At 46.3% G+C, this 23,415-nt stretch overlaps 1 protein-coding gene across 6 annotated transcripts in view; it reads right to left on the bottom strand.

Annotated features, from left to right (window-relative positions):
- LOC133351669 (receptor-type tyrosine-protein phosphatase gamma-like) overlaps window positions 1–23,415 on the bottom strand; it is a 169,149-nt gene that overhangs the window by 131,253 nt on the left and 14,481 nt on the right. For all 6 annotated transcript variants that reach the window (XM_061567057.1, XM_061567055.1, XM_061567054.1 and 3 more), the window contains one exon: window positions 465–557. In XM_061567057.1, the coding sequence (XP_061423041.1) occupies window positions 465–557 (93 nt within the window). The remainder of the gene's footprint in view (window positions 1–464; window positions 558–23,415) is intronic.

The raw sequence follows: 23,415 nt of genomic DNA, 5'->3' as shown, positions 1-23,415 counted from the left end.
CTATTTTCATTCAGCGCGTGCGTAATTGTCGAGCCACGCGAAAGCAACTTTGGTGGCCACGTGCATTTCTCCAAGCCCTCCGCCGAACTTAGTGGACAGTCGTCAACAATGCGTGACGCTGTTTGTGTCGTGCCACATCCGCAGTTTGGGATGTCGTGAAGACCGGGCTACTGAATGACATCGCACCTGTGCAGAACGAGTTCAGCAAAGCTAGAATGCCAACGCATATATCTAGAAGTTGTGAGCGGCCGTTCGTAAATGCCGTCGGATACAAAATAATAGGTTTGCACCGGTGACGAGCAAAATGCTGACACGTGAAGGCGTTCCGATCACAGCTCGGGGTAGGCGTGCTGCGGGCCTGGCGCTCTTTAAGATGTTTTTGTTTTTTGTTTGTTGCGGTTGCACCCGATTCAAGAGCCGAATGGCTCACAGGGCTATACACAATACATGAACTTGAACTCTACCTGCGTAGGTCCAGTCGGCGGAGGCGCGATGCTGCCGCACCTTGTAGCGCTCGCGAGCGTGCTCCCAGCGCGAGAAGCTGCCGCCCGCTTGCCCTGCAAACACACACAGACGCACGGGCGGCCCACAACCACCGTTAAGTCTCCAGCACGCCACGAACCGTTCCCCGTGCTCGCTTCGTGGCACGATCGTCCTTGTGCACAAGCGGCGGAGCGGTGGCGCGGCGGTGAGCGCATTGCACCGTGCGTAATTCCCGAACCCACGGCTCGTGTTGTTGGTGGTGTGCGCCACTTTGCCGAAATGTCTCCCAGCTGTGTGCTTCTCCTTGTTTGAATGAGCACTGCAGCAGCACTCATCTCAGTTGACGGCTCTAAACCAGCGAACAGAAATTCCACATTTTCCATAGCAGAGCGTGGGAAAATCACTGTTCACTCCCCATAAATTGGTACTTATTTTTTTATTGCTAGAGGGATGATGGTTTAAGTGGCACCCTACCAGGGAGGGGTGGGTGGGTGGAGGCGGTGGTTGAGCTACAGCAGCGCATTTATAGACAAGGGAGTGCATAAAAGTGTTGTGCGCACACGTACTTTTATGCACTCTCTCTGGGTATATTGAGTGTGCATTAAATCATCCATCACGTCAAGCACACGAGGAGGCTTACCTGTCAAGAAATCACGACTCACACAGTCGCGCTTAAAGGCAAAAAGGGCTTTAAAGTTGTAAAAGTTTGGCGCGCGCACGCAGATCACTTAACAGTTGAACACGTAGGCTTTCACGACCAATATTATTCATCCTAAAGGTTTTATTTGGGTTCATCATCATCACCATCCACGGGCAGATGGCCCACAGGTGTCCACCTTGTTTACACTTTCCTCCGTCTCGTGCCAATGTGCTCAAGCAGTGCAACATCTTTCTGGCACCAACCTCTTGTGATATCGTCGTAAAGCCATGATCTCTTAGGTCTTCCTCTCTGTTTAGGTTAAATCGCGTAAACACAAATGTGTCGTGAACCCGCGAGTAGCCTTACGAATTGGCTGTGACGAGTGGTGGTGGGTGAACGACACATTTGTGTTTACGCGATCTAACCCAAAAATAGAAACCTTTCGTTCAATCAATCGCTACGACACGGCCGTGAGCTGAAGAGCGGCACGTTCATTACGAGCTTCCAAAACACCTGCCCACAGCTCCCCTCGTGTCCCTGACGTAGCGACGACTGAACAAATACGAAACGATACAAATTCGCTTCCGGACAGCGTTCACGATGCAGAGCGTCCAAGCCGATACACTTTGCGATCAAGAATAAAAGACACACGCGCAGATGCAAATAAAGCCATGCTTTATGATCATTTGACGCGACTCAAGGTGCACCATCATCAACTCTACACAAGTTTTGGTAAAAATAAAAACTCCCCACAAGCACGAGGGCATTTATATGTATATATTAAAAAAAATACTTTACCGCTCAGAACATTTCGATTTAAAGCTTTCGTGACGGCAGGGATTCATCTTCTTGGTTCTTTCGGTAAAGACTTTGCCGCTCAGAACATGTATGTATGTTCAACTTATTTCGCACCGTACGTAGCCAACCGTGCAAATTGGAGGTGCAAACGACGGAGAGATGGTGCCACCCACGGCATGGCGGGAGAGGCGAGGGCGGCATGAGTGGAAGGTGTGAATTTTGTGGGCACAGGCGCCGTTGATTCACGCTGCTCACAATCCGCTGCCAGTGGGTTTCACCGAAGCTCGCCATGAAATATTCAAGCGATCATTTGTTTGTGTCGAAAGGCCCACGCTCAGCAGGGTTTACGCCGCCGCTGGAGTTGACTTTATCATTATTATTATTTAAAGCGGAAATCGCTGCGCTAAGATTATTCTGAGCTGCATGCAAAACACCACTCTCGCGATGGTTTCTCTTAAAGGGAATCAGTCTCCGATTGCGAATTACTTAGTGGCTAGATAATTAAAAAAGTGATCGTTTTTATGACTACTCTGCTGATGTTAATATGCACGGTGTTGATTAAACGGCACAATTGACAGTTGTTATTATGCTATAGCTGAAACCTTCGCGGCTTGTTTAAGTGATCTTTAGTGAATAGCAAACCCTCATGAATGGAATTGCCCAAACATCTCAATGCAGGACCCTCCTGTAAAAGAGTCGTGGTACTCAGTGAGGCTTCACTGGATCAAGGACAGTATTATCAGTATTATCACCATGATTATTAAATGCATTGGCAGCTGCTGTCCTTGTATTACATCCAATGTGATGAGATTATAATTTCGACTGAAAACGTTCGTGACTGCAGGAATTCATATTCTTGGTTCTTTCGGTAAATGCACGTAGATAGAAAACAGAACAAAAACAACTAAAATTAATTAAAAAAAGCATTGAAAATTGTATTTTATTATTTTTTATTTACATTTTTTTTTATCTACGTGACTTTGCCGAAAGAACCAAGAATATCAGAATATCATTTACCACTTTTCACCTTCGACATCTTTTTTTCCTAAAAAAATATTTTAATTTTCTCGAATGTCTTCCCAATTGTGCTACTGGTGCCATGCCACGAAACGAAGACCTCACTTGGCACTGTCATGGGGAACTGTATCCCGCGAGTTTCAAAACAGGCTGCTGAAGGGGATATGACAGAACTACTTCTGAGATCCCTTCAAGTGACCGCTGAGCCACACACCAGGTGGCTGCCTGGATTTAAAAGTTGGACCTCAGTGGTGCCATCTCCTTACTCCGACCTCTGACCTCTGAGCCACCCAAGCCAATCTTTTGTTTTCAACCTTTAAAAAAAAAATTATGCTACGGGGTATTTAAAAAAAAACCTTCAAAAAAATTTAACCGCGATCTCGTTACATTCTAAAAATGGAAGCACAGTACTCGGATACTAACTGGTACGAGTTTTTGAGAATCCGACAAAAGTCCTGCTCCATAGCTGGGAGCCACAGTGGAGGACCAGGCCTAGTAGGGAGCAGGTCAGCCCGGTGTCGCGTCGAGGGAGTGGTTGTGCGTGACCAAACGAAAAACAGATCTCTGAAGGGAAATTGGCCTTGTGCGGTGTTCCGTAACACCCCCCAAGACATCAGTCGTATTATGTTTACATATCTGCGCCGCTCTACAAAAGAATACATCCACTCGAATTAACAGGCTGAAACCTTAGTAATGCATTGTGTGCTGTGTGAAGCTTTTTTAAATTGTCAAAGACATGTATGCATTCTCTCTGTCCGTCCATCAGTCGTGTGTACGTATGTGTGTTGAACTTCTTTTGCACCGTACGTAGCCAACCGTGCTAATCGGAGTTGCGGGGGAAGGACAACAAACTAAACACAAAACGCAGTTCTCAAGAAATGAGTTTTCAATTTGGAAGAAATTAGTTTCCAATTTGAGTAAACCTACCATCAAGTTATAACCCTTGCAACTTCACGATGAAGCACCGCTAAGCATCCCCCAATGAAGCCCCACACCCCCTCCTTGAAGAGCAAAGTGAATGAGGTGGTCCAAGGAGGAGGAAGACTTTGACTGGCAAGGGGAGAGAGGGGAGAGGGGGTGCCACTCCCATCTCGCAAAGAAGAATATTAAATACTCGCCTTGTGCCCGTCCAAGGACGGGTGTATTGCAGTAAATGTGAAACTTGCAAGCGAAGAGCAGCCCGCGACGTGATATGCATTGCATCCATTCGTGTGCAATTAGTAAGGGCGCGGTGACACAGACCTATTTCATGTAAAGGTTCATCAAGACGTCCTTTTTACTTTGATGTCTCAGCAGCGTTACGGAGACCACGTGACTTGAGGGTTCTGCCTTTGTAGTGAGGGTTGTATGTTGACGCTGAGGAGGGGGGAGGAGGCGCCTCGCCCCCCCATGTGGAGTGACGTCACCCGCTAATTATTATGAATGGAGGGGGGGGTGTCCATTTGAAGGATGTCACCTGGTTATGATTATTAATGAGGGGGGCTGTTTGATGTGGAGTGACGTCACCCGCTCATGATTATTAATGAGGGGTGGGGGGGGTGTCCATTTGGAGGACGTCACCAGCACATGAATATTAATGAGCGGGGCTGGTCGACGTGACGTCACGAGCGTTAAGGACAGACATTCCTGGGTGATCACAGTCGGTCACAGTCGGTAATAATAACGCACCCGCCCACCCGCTCCCCCCACCGCATGGTTCTTTTAGAAACGAAATTCATCCCACCCAATACAAACCACACCTCGGAAATGCGAATAAAGACAACCACAAAGGATGTAGAATAATCATTACATGAACGAACCTGCAGCATTTCAAGTTGAATTGCCGTTCAGCATTTATCTCGCTGAAAACCGGCCAAATTGAGCAAATGGCTCTTTTGCCCCATGCTTGGAGACATGAACCAGAGCGAGATATTTGCAAATGCGATTCTCCCCTGACCAGTCGTCCCATCGCGCCATCGATCATGAAACACCTCCAAGGGTAAAACACGCGCTGGAGAGGATTACGCAACCCACGCGGACGCATTCTTTTTTGCTCCTCCCCCCCCCGAGGAAAAGCGGATATTGTTGCACCGTGATAATCGCACCTCCGATTAGCACGGTTGGCTACGTACGGCGCGAAAGAAGTTCAGCGTACGTAACGTACAGATACAGCCATGCAGCCACTCGGATTCCAGAGCGGCGAGCGATTGACGGTCTCGTTGTGGGTTAACGAGCTACGGCGCTGCGGCCTGTTCAGAGGGCGACAAAGGGGCCGTCCATAAATGACGTCACGCGATTTTGGATGATTTTTTACCCCCCCCCCCCTTCGTCACACGGCGTCACAAAAAGTCAGACCCCCCCCCACCTCAAATATGACGTCACAAAGCTCTGTCCCCCCCCCAAAAAAAAATAAAAAAAACATGGTTCAAATCGCTTTAAACTATTGCCATTGTAGTGCGTATTTAATGTAGCGCTGCACTGTTGTAGAATAAAACGTTTATTAAAAAGTATATTTAATTAAGTAGAACGTATTGTCTATATTCATTTAAAGTTGCGCATTTTTATGTGGCGTCACATTTCTCAACCCCCCCCCCCCCCCCATCGTCACACATCGTCACAAATGTCTGACCCCCCCCCCAGGTGCGTGACGTCATTTATGGACGGCCCCAAAGTGCTTAGTAGCAGCAAAGCAGGCAAGGAGTCGCAGGGTGGCAGGGCAGCCTGCAGCGTTGAGCTCATTCCCGTCCGTGCTGTCGACTCCCCTGCTCCTGTTCAAGTCCAGGATCAAGACCTTCTCTTTATTCCGACTTTCTAGTCTGTATGGACGGCACGTTGAACTTCCTTTGCACCGCACGTAGCGAACCGCGCTAATCGGAGGTGCGGGGGGAGGACAGCGAACTGGATACAACAAGGAGCAGTTGTGAAGAAATGAGTTTTCGATCGAGATGATTTGAAAAAAATAAAAAAATTTCTCGACAGCCTCTACGGCGACGGAATGAGATTTAGACGCGATGTAAATCTTCTTGGTTCTTTCGGTAAAGTCACGTAGAAGGAAAATAATAAAATAAAAAACATAAAACGTTATCAAATTATTTGATTATGTTTTATTTTTATTTTATTATTATTGTATTATTTCCTTTCTACGTGACTTTACCGAAATAACCAAGAAGATGAATCCCTGCAGTCACGAAAGCTTTAAATCGCGATGTAAATCCTCATCGCGTTCGTAATGCGAGGCCTTAGAAGAGCGCTGAAAGATGCCATGGGGTGGAGACAAGAGACAAAGATCCCCCGTGTAAGCTCAACGGGCTGTTGGGGCAAGTGCCGTTCGCGAGTGGCAACGATGGGAAGAGACAGACGCAGTGAGGCAGACGCGCCAGAGAGAAAAACAGAACTGGATCGGCAATACGGCAGATGTACCTTTGGTTGAATACTTGGCAGAAATGTTACGTTCTTCATGGGTAGGCTGCAGGGCATCGTGGCCATGTGCGTTGTGAATCGAATGCCAAGATGAAACGTTGCCGAGTAATAATAAATCAGGTTGCTTAATGTTGGCCCGGTGAACTTTGAACCCGAGTTTAGATTCTCATTTAACACGGCAAGTCTCAGCATTGATTACAATATGAAGAATCGCTGACAGGCTACCATTAATTCATCATTGAGACGTTCCACCGCTTCACGCAGCAGTGACTATCCAAATTATACAAATAGATAAGGCCTGCTCTGCAATTGACTATGAAGAAGTTATCAGTGTTTTGATCTTGTACATTTTAAAAAAACCGTTGGTCGTGTGGACTATGACAAGCTTTCACATTGTGTCGCCCCACTCGAGTGACGACGGCTTAATGAACAGAGCTTCTGGTCTTGTTGAAGTCATTACTTAGTTAACTCAACCATTTTCACGGTTATAATCACGCTCAGTGCTTTGTCAGGCCGCTGCTGGATGAAATCCTCCCCGTGCCATGTCGGTCGTGGGGGGTTGCTTGGACTGGGTTGGTGAAGGAGGCGGCTGTGGGTACCCCAGGATCGACCCAGTGATCACTCGCCACTGTCGTTGGCTGTGGCTGGGAATCGAACTCGGGTCGCCAGGTTCCCAGCGCAGTGTGCAGCTCCTGCGGATCGATACAGAGCCGTTCGTTCCCTCGATTTGAACTACGGAACACGAATGGCTTTGGTCACCATCGGAGTCGCCATCGGAAGGAATAACAACAACAGATGATGCGATGGACCACGGGGCAGCAGAGGAGAGCGTTGAAGAGATGGCGCTGAAGCGATAGGGCTGAAGAGATAGGGCTGAAGAGATGGCGCTGAGGAGATAATGGCGCTGAAGAGATAGGGCTGAAGAGATAGGGCTGAAGAGATAGGGCTGAAGAGATAGGGCTGAAGAGATGGCGCTGAAGAGATAGGGCTGAAGAGATGGCGCTGAGGAGATAATGGCGCTGAAGAGATAGGGCTGAAGAGATAGGGCTGAAGAGATAGGGCTGAAGAGATAGGGCTGAAGAGATAGGGCTGAAGAGATGGCGCTGAGGAGATAATGGCGCTGAAGAGATGGCGCTGAAGAGATAAGGCTGAAGAGATGGCGCTGAAGAGATAGGGCTGAAGAGATAGGGCTGAAGAGATGGCGCTGAAGAGATAGGGCTGAAGAGATGGCGCTGAGGAGATAGGGCTGAAGAGATAGGGCTGAGGAGATAGGGCTGAAGAGATGGCGCTGAGGAGATAATGGCGCTGAAGAGATGGCGCTGAAGAGATCGGGCTGAAGAGATCGGGCTGAAGAGATGGCGCTGAAGAGATCGGGCTGAAGAGACCGTGCTTCGTGGGGTCTTCACCGTGGTGGTGGTGATGATGATAATGAGGAATGTACAACGATGCCACATAAATACGGGCGCGTCGCCTTTCTTAAGAGCGCTGGATCTCAAATTCACGAGTTCCTTTAACAATAGCGCAAGTGGCATGACATATAATCTGCCGTGAATGCTTTTGCCGAACACGAGCTAATATGTACACCGCGTTCACAGTCCACATTGTGAGCGCACACAACAATCGCCCAAATGGCAGCGGAGCAGTTTTCATCTTGGACTCGCTTTTTGCAATTGCTTTAAGATAACCACCCATACGAACGCCATGAAACTGAACACGACATACATGCAACCCAACCACTGTGTGCAAGAACATTACAACGTTCGCCAGCTTTAATTGCCACCGAACGACGATTTGATATCTCGCTCTGTCGAAAGTTCCGTTTGCCGCGCTTGTTATGAAGTCTTGAGCATTCGTGCTGAAGGTAGCGGAGGAATCACAAGTTGCCGTGAAACAGAACTGCGAAGCTTAATTTGCTGTCAGTGCCTTTCAAGTAAAGATAATAAGCTGCATTGTATCCGTCTGCGAAGGTGTGAATTTGTTGGCATGCATACACTTTTAAGAGTATCCATACTTTAAATAATAATAAAACTCAATTTTGGCATTACATCGCCTCAAACACGACGAAGAGATTCATGTTCAGAATTCTGCAGCTAGCAGTGCATCACTTTGTGTCATAAAGTGAAAGATGACTTAACACTGGAAGGTTAGACGCTGAAGTCGCTTGAATAGGATTTTCTATCCACACTAGGGAAACAACATTTATATACCCTGCACAGATGGGTTTGCTGCATACACATCAAACTAAATCTGCAATTTAACCAAATTAAATTAAGAAAAAAAACGAATGTAACACTCTGGGTCTTTTTTAAATCCTTTATATTTAGTTCACTTGCTTGCGTGCTTGCTTGCGCGCTAACGACCGTGCAAATCTTTCGGTCATTTTTTAAACCACTTCCCGTGATCCAATCGAGCTGACATTTTGCACACAGACTCGTTGTGCGTGACAATTTATTTTCGTGAAAAAAAAATTCCAAAATTTTCCACTTTTTAGGAAATTTTTTTAAATATTTAATTTAAAATACCAATGTGATAAAAATGAAACTCTTACTAAAAAAACAGAAATGAATAATAAAATAAAACCGATGCCACGCATATAAAGGATTTATAGTGAAAAACTTTGTTTTTACGGGTTAATTTTTAATCCTTCATATTAAGTTCGCTTGCTTGCTTAGGACCGTGCAAATCTTTCGGTCGTTTTTTAACCCACTTCCCGTGATCCAATCGAGCTGACATTTTCCACACAGACTCGTTGTGCGTGACAATTAATGTTCGTGTAATTTTTTTTCCAAAATGTTACACTTTTTAGGACAAAAATATTATATTTAATTACCAATTGCTTAATGGTGCCATGCAATCATCTGACCCATAGGTGGCAGCCATCTCAAGCCAGAGGACGAGAGGACTCTAGCCGCCACGCATATAAAGGCCTTTGTAACTCAATCCATTGGAGGACTCAGCTTAACCGTGGACGGCTGCCCGGGTGTGAACCCAGACTTTCAAGGGCAACCGGTTTCAGAACTCCGACTCCTCTAAGCCACCCGGTCTCCTCCACCCTCCCTCCTTCCTATCCTTCCATCCTCCGCCCGCCCCCTCTACATATTTCTTAAGATAGACAATTTACAAGAAAGGCCTTAATACCACATGCGGGCAGCGTTTATGTCTATTTCCTTTACAGCAACGACAAAAAAATTAAATCTCAAGCTTTCGTGACTGCAGGGATTCATATTTTTGGTTCTTTCGGTAAATTCACGTAGAAGGGAAATAATAAAATAACAATATAATTCTTAAATTCTCAACACAAACAATCATCACACCTGATGATGATTGCTTGTGTTGCAATCGAAACGTCGTGAGAATTGTGTTTTTAAAATTTTATTATTTCCCTTCTACTTGACTTTACCGAAAGAACCAAGACTATATAGCAACAACATGATTTGCGTATTGCCTGGTGAAATTTCTGCATCTACACACAACAGGACACATTTGCGCTTTTGCAGTGGTATATTTATGTGCGCGTATGCATTCAACAGCACACCTTTTGAAAACAGTTATGCCCCGTACCTTGAATACATTTCACAAGGAGGTCCCATCCTGTATGTATGTACGTTCAACTTCTTTCACAACGTACGTAGCCAAAAAGTGCTAATCTGAGGTGCTCAAAATCAGAATTTCATAATCAGAAAATGTATTCATACTGGAGGAATCCGATGAGCTATGAAGCTATTTTCACAGATGTCCAGTAGTGCTAATCGGAGGTGTGCCGTGGTGGGGGGCGGGGGTTAGTATGCGGATGGTAAATGTCGAGCCTTGTCATGCGAATGTCACAAGTTTAGTAGCAGCAGCAGTAGCAGCAGCAGCGCGTGCCACAGCTCTGACACGCGATTCGCTGGAGACGGCACAATTCAGCTCACACCTTCACATTCATCCGGCGAAGGTGCAGTAGAGGCGTCGTTACGCAACATTCGGACGAGAGAAAAAAAAATCTGAAAAATGAAAGCGGCGTTATTGCTGCGGGTGGGGTCGTGATCTCAGAGTCGTCAGATTTCGTCTGTTTTGAAACGCACATGGTGCACACGCATGCAATGGTACTACTGCCTTGTGTGTTTCACTTCTGGAAACGCACGAAGGCGATGTGAAGAGGCGTCCTCGTGAGTTGTCATCTTGGAGACGTCGTCAAAAGAATGTGAACGCTATTTGATTTCGTCTTGGAGGTGGTGCACAAAGCACATTTAACACACACACTCATATTGGTCCAATCAAAAAACTGCCCTGGAAAGTAAAAAAAATGTAATCGGCTATGTTGCGAGTAATGGCCTGTCTTCTGCTGTAAGAGAATACATTACGCCGAGAGACAGTGATTAAAAAAAAAACACACGGACCAGGGAACAAATGTAAATCAGAGACATTGTCGTGGTGATGGTGACTGATGTCCGAGGCTGATGAAGGAACGAGCACGGTCAAGAGGACAGCCACAGAGTGTCGGTGCGACGACGACGAGTCTAGGTGCAGCGGGGAAGTTGGTCGTGTGCTTTCACACGAGCGTGAGAGGTGGCGATTGGCATGGCGAGAAGGCCGTCATCCATCGGTGGCAGATGATGATGACGACGATGATGAATCAATTAGGAAAAGCATCACTGAGTGCCACGGCTCCATGCTATGAAGGTGTTCTTGGAATTGTTGGCCAAGTTCTTTTGCGGATTTGTTTGTTGGACAGTGATAAAGAATCGAAGGTGCAAAAAAAAAACCCGGCAAGCACGCAAACGAGTGGTTCACACTCGCGGAGTCCATCCCGCTCGGTCAGCAACCCACTTGCTGCGGTGTTCTAGATTTGAAGCTTTCGTGACTGCAAGGATTCTCTAAACTCATCTTTTTGGTTCTTTCGGTAAAGTCACGTAGAAGGAAAATAATGAAATAATAAAAATATAAAACAATACAAATCAAAATAGAAGAAATGATTGTTGAAGTCAATGGCTGAGCGTACATCGCCAGCACGAATCGAATCGCTCAGGGGGGGGGGGGGGGAGAATCGTCGTGGCGAGCCTGGAGTGGCGAAGGTTTCGGCCAAATTGGCACGGGGAGGACAACCGCAGTTGGGTCCCGCGCAAGTAGCGGCAGCCGCGATCGCATTGTGCAGTTGCCACCGGGGGGAGGGGCGCGACACCGCCAGTGAAGATGAAGAAGCGAACGAACGTCCGTTTGAGCGCAAGGGCACGGGAGATTCGGGCGTTGTTCAAGTCGTAAGGTCCCCGACACTGCGTGATGAACAAAATCACAAACCTCGATGTGAATACAGAAAGCTTTCCTCCTCCAAACACAAAAACTGCCCTTCTCTGTAATTGTTAATCTTAAGCGCGCGCGAGACCTTGACCTCAGTGAATGCAGACCGACGAGTAAAACAAGAAAAGCATGAATTACGGTCAAAAGGGAATAACAGTACAGAAATTAATAGAAAGTATAAATCACTTCCATATTCTCCACGTTTCATGGGATCATGTGGGAGAATTGCGAAGGCTCGTTGTAACACGGGACACGTGTACAACATGCGGCGTGCACACCTTCAAACGGAGAGTCTTTCGCTCCTTTAGTAACGATTACCATTCTATCAACGGAGGACCCCTAGGCCTGGCTGTGAAGCTCACCCCGCGGCAGACACGGGCAACGTGATATCTCGCACACAGATTTCATATCGTCCATTCTACAAACAACAAAAACAAACGACTTTGCATCGGCAGGGCTGCTCTGCGTCTCATTCAACGTTGTGTGTTAAAGCTGCACGAACAACGCTCTGCGACCAACGAGGTGTGGCTTTGCAAGCAAGGTGGGCACACGTGTAGCAATGGCCTGCAGGGTTTGGAAGCAACTGTAGGAAATGTTTAATATCTAACTATGTGCTGTCATAGAAGATGTATTTGTAATGAAACTAAATATATCATCAAACAAACTCTCCCCCTCTCAGTATAAAACAAATATTTTTTGTCGAGTCCATGGGCTTATGGGCCATTCGCACAAATGTTATAAATGTTACAATCAAGCTCCACATTGACTTCAACATTTTGGTTCTCATCAATGAAGTCAGGCATGTTAAAAAATAAATCTCCATCTGCTGAGTTGGTATATTTTATTGGCAAGAGCACTCCAAGAAAACCGTGGGGCCCAGTCAGTGCAATAAAGCAATATTGGATAACACCTGATTGTGTACTGTAGAAGAAGATTATGGGTAAAAATACATGAATAACAATGCTAGTGGATGGAGGCTTGTTTAAACATATGCTGTCCCATAACAGCCAATAATGATATCAGATGAACTAAATATATATTTTAAAAATTACGTCAAAATCCACGTTTTTTCATTATGAATTTTGTCAAAAACTCTGGGTGTGTCACCCATGCCACACTCACTTGGCTATGACTGGTTCCAAGTTCTTCGAGAACACGATGGCCCCCTGCGATTGCCCGCAAGGGCCTAGGATACTTCCGGCGTGGCCCACTCCTTGAGACGGGTGGCAGCATCACACGCCCGGTGTGAAATGTATCTCGTCTTCACTCGATCACATCACGAATAAAAGTAAACCGCCCGGGTGGTGCTCATCCCAGTTGGTGGCCCAGAGGCAGAGTCCCGAGATGAACATCCCTGTGGAGGAACCGGTCTATCTGTCGCTCAACCGTTGCCGCCTGCCTAGAAGTGGTCATCCGCCGGAGGGATTTATGGGCAGAGATTGATTTTGAGTCATGCGTTTTTAACCACAGAGCCATCCAGCTAAATGGCTTTACATGATATATATATGAAAAAAATGACAGCTCTTTGTCAACCAATTGCTGGATGAAGGCCTCCCAAAACCACGTTGGTCATAGAAGTTGTTTGACCATTCTTCATCAACACCAGTCAACGCATGTTGATCAAGTGGAAACACCAACACCGCTTCCGATATCGCTCCACCGATGTAAACCGTGGCTAAGAATCGAATTCGGGCAGCTGAGTTTCTAATGCAGATCGCTACTTACTGCGCCACTCATCCACCGCAAAAGAAAAGATATTTGACAGTGTCATAAAATACCACTGACTTGAGTCCAGTGTTTTATAACAACTTAAGCAATCGTCACAGTGTCCGTGTTGGCCTTAATAGATGGTCCTAATGGATGCTCTTCCTAATCCCTTAGTATCCTGTAAGGCGAAAGAAGATCCTTTCCGCATTGTGTTTGCGTTTTACTGCCGCAGGGGTGTACGAGAGGATTCTGGACGCGTTACCTTAAACCGTATAATGCTGAATACCCAGCACTGTAATGTAGGCACTTGATTTTACATTCAAATAGACCGCACGGTATAAGTTACGTGCAATCTGAACGTCTTCACGCGAGATACGATCTGCCCGTCTAGTAAGCGATAGCCATTTTTTAAATACTTTATATTAAGTTCGCTTGCGTGCTTGCTTACTTGCTTACGACCGTGCAAACCTTTCGGTCGTTTTTAAACCCACTTCCCGTGATCCAATCGAGCTGACATTTTGCACACAGACTCGTTGTGTGAGACAATTAATGTTCGTGAAAATTTTTTTCCAAAATTTTACATTGTTTAGGGAAAACAAATTAAATATTTAATTACCAATTGTTTAATACTGGCAGACAATCATCTGACCCATAGGTGGCAGCCATCTCAAGCTAGAGGACGAGAGGACTCTAGCCGCCACGCATATAAAGGATTTAGAGTGAAAAACGTTGTTTTTACGGGTTATACTTATTTGGAATCTCTCTATCTCTCTCTCTCCAGCAGCGCTGCAAATGTCAATTGCTCTGCATTCCTACAGACATCACTTAAGGTGCGCGCGCGCTCCCACATTCGGTCACCTCCTTGAAAAAGTTTCTACCCGCCGAGTTCGTCGCTCTCCCAGAGCGGAGAGCGGTGTGGCCCAAGGGCATGAAGGATGTGTAACACGAGCTCGGGGCCAGGAAAATAATTTGCTCTTTCAATCCTGAAGTGGCTGTCAGTCGGTTAGAGAAAGAGAGAGAAACCATCCAGGGGAAGAAGACAAAGAGGAAAAAACATGAAATTCGAAACATTGAGCGTGCCGAGGAACAGGCAAGACGAGTTCTCTTCAAGACAATTATCTTACAGTGCCCTGGCAAGGGCCAGAAGCTGAAATGTTAGCAGGGGTGGGGGAAAGTTACCCCGACATCTGGTCGCTGTGTCGGATTTCTGTGCTCACCTCTGTGTTGAAGCCTCACCGGTATCAACCGCCCCCCCCCCCCCCCCCCGATATGAAAACTCACCTCCTTAGACATCATCTCATTATCAGGAAAGAGCCGTCTCGTGTGGGTGCGCCTCGGGGACTGGCGCAATCGACACCTATTATTGAGGCGGCAGCGAGTGGCCAAAGCATGCGGGCGGCTTTAAAGTCGAGTCATTCATCAATTCTGCCTCATTCATAAATATATCGGCTATATTCTAAACACTGCAGGGTGATAGCCTCCCCACGATGTCGCCGTCCCTCCTGGGCCCATGATGCCACAATTGGACGGTGGTGGGGTGAAGGGTATTTCAGTCTTTGCAAAAGGGCCCAAGCAAACCACGTCACGATCTTACTCTGGGGCCCATGTAGGACTCTTGTCCAAAGGCTATGGGTCCAAACACCGATCATACTGGATAAGGGCACGGTGTGATTTTTTTTTATATATTGGTCTCCCAGTCTGACACTTTGGTCATTGCAACATAAATTACATATTCCTCATAGGTTTACCAACATTTTTCCGTCTTAAGAGTCACGAGGTAAATTTGAGGTGTACATATTTTGGGTTAGTGGTACTATTAAACTGCTGACAAGCTGACAAAACAAGCGAATATTAATATGAATCATTACTTTTCTTGTAGATTTTTTTTAAATTTATAGTTTTGAAATAACTTTTTATCTATTTTCTACGAAGAGGGGCCATTTCCTCAGATGTCACCGCTAATATCTTTTTTAAGGCAGTGTTACTGACGAATATATACGCGATCTAACTGAAAAATAAACCCCACTGTTATGGATATTGGTCGCAAACGCCTTACGTGTTAAACTGACGAATGTATGGTACTTCTTTATGTTCCAACGCAGCATAACCAAATAATGTGTTATGGTATGTACCTAATCATTATCGTATCAACATCACCAACATCGTGAGTGCCATTTGGGCACGGTGGCACCAACACCCTGGTTGTGAGCTGTCTGTGCAGTAGGCATTATCCCATCACATGCATCGGTTTGTCCCAGGCACTCTGTCTCGCGTGCATAGACACTCAAACACATCATTGGTCAAATATAGAGGAAGCCTTCTGGGAAATCATTTGGTCTCAGTGAAACTTTTCCGGGTAATGATGTCCCACCTTCTTCATGAGCACTCAACTCGTTTCATGCGCTGTGCATTCACGTCGCAGCGAATTAAGAACTTGAAGCAAAAGCCACACGACACTTCGACTATGGCCCTCGTGTGCACGATGATGAATTTTACTGAATTATTCACATGGTAGCGAGGCCTCGCAAACAGGTCTGGGTATCATCTGTACCGCGAGCTCACACGCGCAGCGTGTGGGCGCCAGAATGCCCGCCCCAGAACACACAGAAAGTAATACAGGAACGGGTGTTGTTAACGAGCACCCGGCTCATCACACAAACACAGGGGTGGGGTGGGGTGGTGTAGCCAGCACTACACCTGTTGTCACCTGTGCCTCCCCATCACTGGGGTTCATGCCATCCGCCACGTAATCAATTATGGGCGCCACGGTGACGAGATCTTATCTCCCTCACCTGGTATGCAGGAGATCGTGGTTTCGATCTCGACCCTGACGATTCCCGTATACTTGGAGTATGCATGTTTCTCCCCGTGGTCGAGTGGATTTTTCTCCGGGCCCTCCGCTTTTTCCCTCCACATTTAGAAACGTGCGTTTTGAATATATTTGGCTGCTATAAATGTCCACAATGGCAAGCCACTTCGTTGACCTATCATTTGTGGCCAGAACGCTTCTGAAAAATATCTGCACAGCTCATTGTGCCTTGCCTGGTGACATAAAACATCGTTGTTTTAGTTTTCAAAGGGCTGAGCTGACGCAACCTGGGGAACGCCAGGATGATCTCAGGAACCACGTTCTGCGACACCGGCGTTTTGCGTCGTGGCTCGAGAATGGAACCTGGGCCGCGGAGGATCAATGTAGAATCCTCGCGCCGCTGCTCCTCAGAAGGGGCGATTCCCGAGCTGCATCTCAAGATTCTGTTGGGGCAGGTGCTGTTAGCGAGCACCTATTGAGGCTGGGAATGCGAACGAGGCGTTGGTGCGACCCAGCGCCAGGCCTAGCCACCTTTGTCTCCCCAGTGCAGATGTTGAAGTCGATCTAGAGGAAGCCCAGGACTGGTTCAGATCTCACTCGCCAATGATGTTCGCCGCATTCGGGAATTGAACTCCGTTTGCAAGGGTTCGTGTACGTACGCGTGTTGAACTTCATTCACACCGTACGTAGCCAAGCCGTGCTAATCGAAGGTGTGAGGGAAGGTAAAACAAACTAAACACCCCGTATGCCCGCACGACACTTTGCATAACCATTCTGTGTAAGATGCAGTCAAGTATATCTTATTGATAACGATCAATGTAGGCATTCATGATTGAATTGCATTTTTGTTAAAAATGCGACCCTTTTGACACTATCACTGTTGTTGTTGTTTCGATTTCGTTTTAATTGTTTAATCTTCTCTCAACGACGCTTGGTGCGGCCTTCATTGTTGCGCAAGCGATAAAATATCCGCATTGTGTTCCGAAAAAAAATGCGTTGCATACATTGCAAGGGTCACCCTCTGCATAGTATAAATATTCATCGTAGCAGGTGCACAGGAAAAAAATTCCAGCCAAGGGAATTGAGCTCGATATTTCACATTCATCACGCGCACTGCCAGAGGGAGTGCCTTGTTGGGCACGGCGTCAGAGACGAACATGCAAGCGTAGCACACCCCCCATCGCTACCCCCCATTTACACGTGAAATGCTCAACAGCAGACCGCAATCCGAATGAGCAAATACCAAGCCCGCAGCATATCGTGGGCAAGTCAGAGTTTTAGATTTGAAGCTTTCGTGACTGCAATGATTAATATTCTTAGGTTTTTTCGGTAAAGTCACGTAGGTAAAAAAACATTAAAAAGTAAAATAAAATAAAAATCACGACGTTTCGTAGGCTGTGACGGTACCACCTGAAGACGGAAGCTTGTGTTGCCTCCGAAACGTCGTGATTTTTATTTTATTTTACTTTTTAATGTTTCTTTTACCTACGTGACTTTACCGAAAAAACCTAAGAATATGAATACAAGTCAGAGTTGTCTCCCTGCTCAAATGAACACTCAACAACATGTCTAAAGGTGCATGCAGCTCTGCCATGAATTGCTTGCTCATGCCACTGCTGGCACGAAAGGGAACTCTTAAAGAGGCCCCCATCTATGTTGGCCTACTCTTCCACGCTTGCCAGTATGTCTTGGAAGGGCTGAGAGAACACCGCATTCTTCCGCACCGCGAGCGACCTGCCAATGGACTAAACCATTTACATACCTGTCAACCCACACGGTTTACACGTATTCGTATGCAGTTTTCAGGTCCGCACGACATACAGCCGTTTCAATACGGGCAACAAAAATGTGTCTTATTTGTTTGTGTTTCTCCCTTGTGATGGGACTTTGTAGGATTAACGTTGAGATGTATAAGGGGCACGGGGTGACCAATAATGGTCTGCATTGGTCGGTAATAATGTCGGCACTGATAAGGGGTTGACAGGTTTGCATTTATGCTGCTGGGCGCACAGAAGGCGGTGGGGGAATGTCAGGAGCATGCACCATTGGCGTCAACCGCCGTCAAAGACGCGCACTGGAGCGGCACGATCTGTGTGGGTGGAATGACAACATGGGATGAATCGCAGCAGCACGAGGCTGGCTATACACAATGGTAATGTCGGCAGTGGCGAGGCTTTCATTACATACAACATGGGTAATGTCGATGACATGCCGAATGGAACGGCTTCCATTATTTAAATCACCATCCGCTATGTATGCACGTTGACATTATTTCGCAGCGTGCGTAGCCAAACGTGCTAATCGGAGGTGCGGGGGAAAGGATGATACAGAAGCTATGGTTAGAGGGCTCAATTGCTGGATGTAATTACCAGCGAAACGTCGTACTCAAATTGTAAATGTTGTGGTTTCACGCTTCAACACACCGGTGGGATAAAGCAGTGAACTAATTGTCTTTTGTCAACGTGACACTTTTTTACTGATTGGCCGTGTCGGGTGGTGGAGGGTTACGACACATTTATAAATAACGCGATCTAAACCCCAAAACGTTGATTATGAATCATCATCCCTTTGTGGTGGGAAGTTCGCAGCGGTTATCACTGGGTTAGATCCACAAATGATGAAACCTCAACGTATTATCATATTAATAGATTATTTTGAACACAATTATATATAGGTTTAAAAACCATGGCTTATTTTGAGAAGATGTGAACGGGTTGAGACATTCACAAACACTGTTGTTGAATGCACTCTAATATCATTTTGTCCGAGTATGTCCGACACCACCGTAGGATTTTGAGAATTTCTCTCTGATCAAGTAAATTGGTCAAACTATTTCTATCTTAATTACAGTTCGAATTGATTGACTTATACTATGATCAATTAGAAAGCCACTTCGTGATTATACTAATGATTACCCACGTGTTTAAATTGTCTAATACTTACGGAATAGTTCATGAAACTGCCCATAAGGAGAGAATAATCCCCACAACAGCAATGGTGAATTCCCACAATTAGCTCCAGTCTTCATTTGACCAGAAAATTATTTGCACGTTAAGGGCGTCACGTGTTCACCAAACCCGACATCAAAGATGCTATACCTCGATTAACAATAATTGTTTCCACCCGTGCGCTGCCAACTGCAGTGGCATCAATGCAGCAGCACGTGTTAGCAATGAACTGCAAAGCATTCCATTCACTGTGCAGGAGATGTCTTTAAGGGTTACACCAAGATGCCAGTGCCCCCTGCACCATCGACAACAGAAAAACATATTTCAAATTGTTTTTTTTGTTGCAGTGGCCATATGAATCGTGTTAAAGCCTGATGACGCCAGTAGCCACACTTTATCCAAATATCAATGTTATGCCACCTACGTTGCTGCAATGTAAACCATGTTGCATGGAGGTGGACATACGCTGAACCACCTTGGATTCAAGGCAGGATCTCTGAATTCCCGATGCAATACATGAGCCAATACAAGGACAAAGATCCCCCATCGCGCCTTGACAGACTTTTGGGGCAAGTGCTGTTCGCTCGGGGGGGGGTGTTGCCAGCACCGCACCAAGACGCCTTGGTCTCCTTGGTGGCGATGTTTGTACATTGAACCAGGTACTCGTTTAAGGCGGAGTCAAACTAGGGGAGACCCCAGGACCAGTTCAGATAATCGTCACCGATGTTGGCCGTCGGTGCGAATCGAACTCGGTTCGCAGAGTTCATAGCGCAGTGGACTAACTACTACACAAAAAAAGACAAAGATCCCCTGTATAGCCTTAACAGACTGTAGGGGCAAGTGCTGTTAGCGAGCACCTATATAAAGGCCGGCCCGGCACACGAGGGGGTGGGTGGTCAACACCACGTCCGGCCGCCTTTGTCTCCCTATTGGCGATGTTTACACATTGCACCAGGTACTCATTTAAGGCTGTGTCGACCTCGGGGATGCCCAGGACCGGTTCAGATAATCGTCATTGGTGTTGGGCGTGAGCGGGAATCGAACCCGGGTCGCCAGGTTCATAGCGCAGCGCGCTAACCGTTACACTACCGCGCCCCACACACGACACTCCACACACTTACATAAGTAATGATTGCGCCAAGCCATTAATCACTGACTGCTGAACAAGAATGTTCCACCAATGTATGTTGAACTGTATGAATGTATGTTGCACTTATTTCGCATCGTACATAGCCAACGGCGCAAATTCCGATACTGGCAAAATGCAAGTACTTGTTAGAGAGTTGTCTTCAACTGCACAATCACAATCCAGGAACAACAACGCATTCACAGCCCTTTAAAATGAACGCGTCCCCCACACCTCGTGAGCCGTGGAGGGTTTTCACCAAACTTGACCACGCTTCTTCTTGGTTCTTTCGGTAAAGTCACGTAGAATTGAAATAATAAAATAATTAAAATAAAACATAATAAAAAAATAAAACATAATAATATAATTATGTTTTATTTAATAATTAAAGAAAGCATAATAAAATAATTATGTTTTATTTTTATTATTTTATTATTTCCATTCTACGTGACTTTACCGAAAGAACCAAGAAGACGCAGGCGTTGAGTTTGATTCCTGGCCGCGGCTGGCGTCCATGGCGAGTGAAATAAAAAAAACATAATAAAATAAGAATGTTTTATTTTTATTATTTTATTATTTCCATTCTACGTGACTTTACCGAAAGAACCAAGAAGATGAATTCCTGCAGTCACGAAAGCTTTAAATCGAAATTCAACGCCTGCGTGTTTATAGTGCGGCGTGTGACTTGTTGCAGCACCGCTGCACGCAATAACTTCACTTACATTCCAGAGCCCCGAATGTGTGCCGCTCACAGCAATTACCCAATGCCGGCCCACAAAGCCTCTGGCAGGGTGGGGAAAGTGCGTAATCGTTTCATCGTCGAACGCGAGATATTTTCCAAAGCGAACATTACGCCCGACAGCCGCCAAGAACATGTGAGAGCACAATCCAGATTGACCTCGCCACGCTCCCGTCACACGGGACAAGGGGTCACACGACGGCCGTAGAGAGCAGCACAGCAAATAGGTTGGAGTCATGATTAGGATGCCAGATATTTATTCGGGAAAGCCTTAATGAACCTTAAAAAAAAACACAAGTCAGGATGGTTCTTAACTCTTTGGTTCTTTGGGTAAAGCCACGTAGGTAGAAAAGTTCCACTGCTGGATTTGTTTTTCTGCCTGAGGACGGCCGCTTGTTGTTGCGATCGAAACGTTGTGATTTATTGTTATTTTTTCTACCTATGTGACTTTACCGAAAGAACCAAAGAGTATAAATTCCTGCAGTCACGAAAGCTTCAAATCAAGATGAGAGAGGTTATGTTTGGGATGTTTGGTCAATGCCATGCCCGAGTTTTTGACTGCATGTGGGTGGAGACCTGGCTACTTGGGGTGGGAAAACCCCCACGCACATCTAGGGATAAACACTCCAATCTCCGCACAGACAGATTTAAGAATGATTGTCGTACTGCCATTGTCCTACACACCTCAACAATACCTGGTATATTCACTGGCGGTCTCCCGTCCAAGCAGTCACTAGGCTCAACTCCGCTTAGTTTGTGATACCTGTCAACATCGGGCACGTTGAGGGTAATTCTGGTCACAGGTGTACACAGGTAAGGGCAGTGGCACAGTGAGGTTGGCATGGGGCCCTGCAGCAAGGATTCTGTTGGGGGGGGAGGGCTCTGTCCAATCCCCTTCCCCCACCCCCGTCTTCTTATCCCAGCGCCTGGGACATTCTGCCCCATGAGGCCTCGGTGCAGTTGCACCGCCTGCACATTACACAGCTGCGCCACTGGATGGGTCGTGGCCTTGTTGGTAAACGTTGTATTAGAACTGAATGATTCACTACGAAACGATTTTGCTGACGTTACTGTAGTTACATATAATTATATACTGAGATGTGTGTGCAAAGGTGAAATCTAGACTGTAGGCTGTCTTGGCAAAGCCATGTTTTGTTGTTGTTGTTACGAGAAGACATTCATACCCACGCATGGCCTGCGGCCACAGCAGATAAGTAGCGATTCATGCAACACGGACCATGGCCCCCACCTGGCACCCCTCTCTTGTTTTGCGTCCGAGCGTTCCTTTTCAGGGACCGTTTTATTGTTGTAAAACAGGTATGCTGCTGAATATCGAGATGCAGTATTTGTGTGATGTTCAGATATTTACAAATGTTAATGATGAGGGAATCCCGCCTGCTTTCCTGCGTCTTAGTTTTTTGTCCACGCGTTATGAAACTCATTTGCGAGTCTGTTTCGAGCAGTGAAATGAACACGTTTGTTTGATCAATAATGATCATGATGAACCCTAGATAACTTGATAATGCGTGGTTATCGTGACCTTCCTACACAGCTACACTCTGACTGACTTATCTCTCACGTTGTTCTCTCGCTTGCATGTGTTCTCTCTGGACATTTAGATTTTCACACATTTTTTTTTGAAATAATGGGCAAATTAATATTATTGGTTCTTTCGGTAAAGTCACATAGAAGGGAAATAATAAAATAATATAAATATAAAACAATAAAAATTCTCACGACGTTTCAAAATTCAAATTCCCCAAAACATCAACCCTCCTGACCGAGTGTGAGAGCTCAGGGAAGACTGAACGGGGAGAATAACCTCTTCACCATCGCCCATGGTCAATCCACTGCTGGATGAAATCCTCACCCAGCCACTGGCAGCTCTGACGAGCCTGCCGTGTGATAATATCTCTCTAGGAACCTGGCCGTGAGTCAATTTCATCGCTGCCAGTGGAGAAGCCTCTGCTCGTCAGAGATATCTCCGTGCTCAACGAACTCAACGGACTTGTGCGATTAAATTATCATTAAACTTTTTTTGTACTCGTGATGTGTCAATGTTAGAATTTAGTTACCATTTTCACAACTGGTCCCACTTCATCAATATTCATTGGCGCTGCTGACCTCAAAGCTTGCGGCGTTCGCAGCACCTCATGTAACCGTTAGCTCGATGGCGGTATACATCGACCTGGGTTATAAGCCAACGTCACCATAAAACAGTTGCCACAGACTTTAGGTCGGCACTGGTGATCGTTACAGTTAAAGGACACATCGTCGTAATACGCGGCGCTTTACGTGGGACGATTCAAAGCGGAGGCTTCGCCGCCGTGATAAATATTAAGTCCTGCCATCTGTCGATCTGGCAACAGCGAGCCATTGGGCAAGCAGCTGACACACCGGTTGGCGTAAACAAAATGCGCGCTTGTGTCCTGACCGGATTCATTGTCACCGCCCTTGCTGGGTTTCTCACCA

Source organism: Lethenteron reissneri, chromosome 38 (assembly GCF_015708825.2).
Source record: "Lethenteron reissneri isolate LAM-NWPU_2019-01 chromosome 38, ASM1570882v1, whole genome shotgun sequence".
Lineage (NCBI taxonomy): Eukaryota > Metazoa > Chordata > Hyperoartia > Petromyzontiformes > Petromyzontidae > Lethenteron > Lethenteron reissneri.
The sequence above is the reverse complement of the archived record's forward strand: the minus strand, read 5'-3'. Positions and strand labels throughout refer to the sequence as shown.